General features: G+C 33.6%; 1 protein-coding gene across 1 annotated transcript; it reads left to right on the top strand.

Moving 5' to 3' along the window:
* Nucleotides 1-343: 343 nt before the first annotated feature.
* Nucleotides 344-2,197, top strand: LOC112905923. The gene is made up of 3 exons (XM_025979340.1): nucleotides 344-756; nucleotides 927-1,693; nucleotides 1,777-2,197. Exons 1-3 carry the CDS (start codon nucleotides 629-631, stop codon nucleotides 2,178-2,180), a joined length of 1,299 nt encoding a protein of 432 aa, XP_025835125.1. The 5' UTR covers nucleotides 344-628; the 3' UTR covers nucleotides 2,181-2,197.
* The last annotated feature ends 2,153 nt before the right edge of the window (nucleotides 2,198-4,350 follow it).

The following is a 4,350-nucleotide window of genomic DNA, read 5'->3' as shown; positions in this document are numbered from 1 at the left end:
CATATCTAACTTTTATTTTGTTTCATTGCTATTATTTAACGGTTTTTCTGAATCAAAATTTGTAGATGTGGCTCGTACAATTATTCGTTATTTTTTCGTAACAGTATGTTCTTTAATAGTGGGTATACTTCGTTTACTTTCTGTAGCGATATGACCTTCAGTTTGACCGGCGCAAAGTAGAAAAGAACAGCACTAGGCCAGAAAACGAAGGAGACAACTCTCGGCCAAACTCTTAACCGGTGAGGAGCGTATAGTCCGTACAGTACTGCACGGAAAAATTGAACATTTTATCTAGTACAATGGAGAAGTTTCATGATGTTGTTAATAATATATTCAACGTAATTGTATTAAAATATAGATCAAAACTAATCAATCACCGAAAGAATTTTTGAAATCCGTCAATAAATGACTTAGAAATAGATTATTGAAGTTTACGTATTTTAGTACGGAACGTCTGAAGTTTCCGATTCGCCTGTGACGTCATTTGACCTATTCGATATCACCGCACCACGAATCATTCAAGTATTAGTTTCAGAGTCGCGAAGGGCTCTTGCTTCGTTCGTCTTTATTTACGTACCGTCGTTTGTTTCTTTTTTATTTATGAGTGTGTAGTTTTTATTTCACTATAATGGAAGATGGCTTCGTCAAAGGACAAAGTGATAATTTGCCTCATATTGATATATACACAGTGATGGACTTTTTTTCTTCAAATCCGTCTTATGTTAGTGCCGAAATAAAAGGAGTTAAACTTTTTAAGTAAGTACATACATTTAAGTTTATTCCTTCAGTCACATGGTCTAACTTACAACTATGATTTCTAAATAAGAAACAGATTGTAGTTTAGTACTGGTTGTTGGAATCGACATTTTTACAACACATACGAGTATTGCATTGAAACGATATCAAATGTATCGATATTTTTTCAGGGCCGGTCGAGCATCTTACCGAGATGAAGCTATTGGATATGTTCAAGTGAAACGTAAGGGCTTTAAATGTACAGTGAAATGCAGAATTTCACCTGAACATAAAGTAAGAAGTAAGCCTTATCACTGCACGTTGGTTTGTGATGAAAACGAAGGAATGGTGGAAAGTGTAGTCTGTCATGATTGTCCTGCTAATCAAGGAGGGTGCAAACACACTGTCGCATTTTTGATATGGCTCTTTAAAAGAACTGAGGAACCTGCCACTACGTCAATAAAATGTTACTGGACAAAACCAGCACTTTCTAAAGTTGGAAGTCATATTAAATTTATAAAAGCTAAGGATTTTAAAAACAAAAAGTTTTCTGATTTAAATATTACTGAAGATACAACCTTTTTTAATAAATTCGTAACAGAATGTAAAAATCGTAAAACTAACAACGTGCAAATAATGACCTACTTTATGGATATCAACATTGAGTTGAAAGTTTCACTTCACTATCTGATCTGTAAATACAAAAGTGAAAAAGACGAATTTAGTGTGAACAACTTTATAAAATTTTGCATGGACAATATTACTGAAGAACAATGTGTTTCGATAGAAAAAGCGACAAAAGATCAATCTGCCGCTTCTCTGTGGTTTGAACTCCGATACGGCAGGATCACGGCTTCTATAGCTTATGAAGCATCAAAATGTAATACTGCGGATGGTATACTTGTAGAAAAAATTTTAGGAGCTTATCAATTTAAAGAACCGTTTGCTATACAAAGAGGTATAAAACTGATAAAAACTATAAATGTGATATTAACGTATAAATATTCGCGTATTTAAGTACCTCTTTTATAATTGTTTTAGGTAAACTTCTTGAAGACCAAGTCAGAGCACAAATAGAAATTATTAAAAAAGTCAAGATCAGGAAGTGCGGTCTTTTTTTGACAAAGGAACATCCTATGTTAGGGGCCTCGCCTGATGGCATAACAGAAGAACATACTATTGAAATTAAATGTCCACTGAAAACTGAAACCATGAAAAAATACATTAACAATGCAAAATTGTCAGCAAAATGTGAAGCTCAAGTACAACTACAAATGCACTTCGCGAATAAATCAAAAGCCTTTTTTTGCATTGCTCATGCAGATTTTGAGACATCTCAACAAGTTGATGTTTATGAAATTTTTTATAATTCAGATTATTGTAAAAAAATAATTAATGAATGTACATTATTCTGGAAGCATATTTTTAATGCAATGATTAAATAAAACTCAATAAGCTTTGATTACACGTTTATTAATTTCTGTTGAACATTCACCATAGCACAAGCAATAACAACAATGGAATCTAACAAATAAATTGCTTTAGTATCAATGCAAGCGTGAGGTGCTGCCATAGAAAAATTTCTTAATCTGCCGATTGTTCTTTCAACATTTATACGGAGCGCTGCTATTCGTTTTGTTTCCATGACTTCCAGTTTCGAACTAGCTTTGCCTTCGGTTACGCTAGGAGGCCTTATTAGGTGACATCCTTTACCTTGTAACAAGTGGGATACGTTTTTAAATCCTCTATCAGCCATTACAGAACATCCCGGTGATAAATATTGTAAAAAGCCACAATCTTCAAATATTATTGTGTCGCTAGCTCTGCCCCCATAACCTTCAGAAATGAAGTTAATCAGTCCATCAGGTGTAATGGAAATCAAATATTTAATTGTATTACAATGTTTATACTCGGACCACGTCAAAGTCTGTTGCATTGCATTTGAAGGTTTTTCAATTCTTATTTCAAAACAGTCCAAAATACTCACTGTAGTTGAATATCTCTTTCTAAAAGATATCGGTAACTTTTCACGAATTTCTTCGATACGTGGAAAATATATTAACTGTTTCATTCGGTGACCTATTAAGGGAACAGTTTTATTGAATATTCTACTAACTGAGCTTTTACATATATCAAAATCTATAGCCAGACGCACATAGGAATCGTCTAAACGAATTTTCTTCAATGATATTAGAATATCTCTTACAGGACTAGCAATACTTTCAGATAGTAGTTTCGTAAGAAAAAAAATTTCTTCTGGCAATCCCATATAAAAAATAGCGTTTTTAGTTATTTTGTTTATGGTATCATTGCGATATTGAGGCTTCATTGTGTTTGAGAAGGAATTAGTTGAACTTGTACTGTTTGGTGAAAATATTGATGCTTTTGAAGAAGAACTGCTTAGAGAAGATATCGATATTCTCGATGGAGAGCGCTGAGGAAATTCATAAACGATTTGGGAGCACTTATTTCCCGTATCTTTCACACTGTTCCTTCTTATGATGGTTTGTACTGCTTGATTTTTTTGTGAAGTTTTGATATTTACTTGAACTCCTTTGTTTCTCTTTTTATTTGGATGATTATCTGATTCTGTAACAGCAATGTTCTCTGGTAGCGGATCCTCTGTTTCATTTAACTCCATTTCATCACACTCAATCATTTCAAAAGGTTGAAACGAAGGTGATTGACTTAAAGTCGACGGTACTTCCTTTGTTAATAGACTTTCATAAAATTCAATTCGACGTCTTTTTTTATATGCTCCTCGTTCTTTTTGAGGTTTCGCCGCTATTTGACAGTCAAATTTATGAGGACATATGTTGGGTTTTAACTTTAATGTTCCCCCAACCAGTCGATGTTTGACTAAATTTTCTGTGTCATTTTCAACCTGTAAATTCGATTTTTACAGTACTTAATAGGCAGCTATTACTAATAGTTACTTACATCAAAATGATCTTCACACACATATTTAGTGCTTTTAGGGCTAATTAGATCACGCTTCATTACTTTGCACCACTTTTTTCTTGTTGTTATATTATTTGGTACACGAAAAAAAACTTTATTGGGATTTTTAACTGTTGTGCTTTTACACATTGGTACAATACAATATTTGTAGGCATTTTTTTTAATTTCTGCCATCGCGTAATAACCAAATTTGAATTGAACGGCGTAAACAACTGCACAACAATACTGTTAAATTTCAACAAACGGTACTTTTAACCGTTAGGCTCATAAAAAAACACCCCATAATAAACTTGAAACTAAATTGGAATCGTAAAGGATCCTTCTTCAACCGTTACCTCTATAAACCAATTTAAACATTGTACCGATGCATCTAAGGGTCTACTACCAAATAAACACCATACCGCCTTGTAAATTTGCAAACATTCTAAAAATTGTATGCAGGAATTTTATGGTCTGCAAAACGAAGAACGGTCTCTGAACAAATACATTCGTACGTACTCTGCGAATACGTGCGGCGTCGTTTAGGTCAAATGACGTCACACGATGGAGCGCCGCGTGTAACAAAATTATTCTTGCAAGCGCAACTTTAAAGTCCCATAACTTTCTTATTTCTTGAGATATTTTATCGATTCTTTCACGTGTTTGTTTTATTCT

The sequence above is a fragment of the Agrilus planipennis genome, unplaced genomic scaffold (assembly GCF_000699045.2).
Source record: "Agrilus planipennis isolate EAB-ADULT unplaced genomic scaffold, Apla_2.0 scaffold445, whole genome shotgun sequence".
Lineage (NCBI taxonomy): Eukaryota > Metazoa > Arthropoda > Insecta > Coleoptera > Buprestidae > Agrilus > Agrilus planipennis.
The sequence above is the reverse complement of the archived record's forward strand: the minus strand, read 5'-3'. Positions and strand labels throughout refer to the sequence as shown.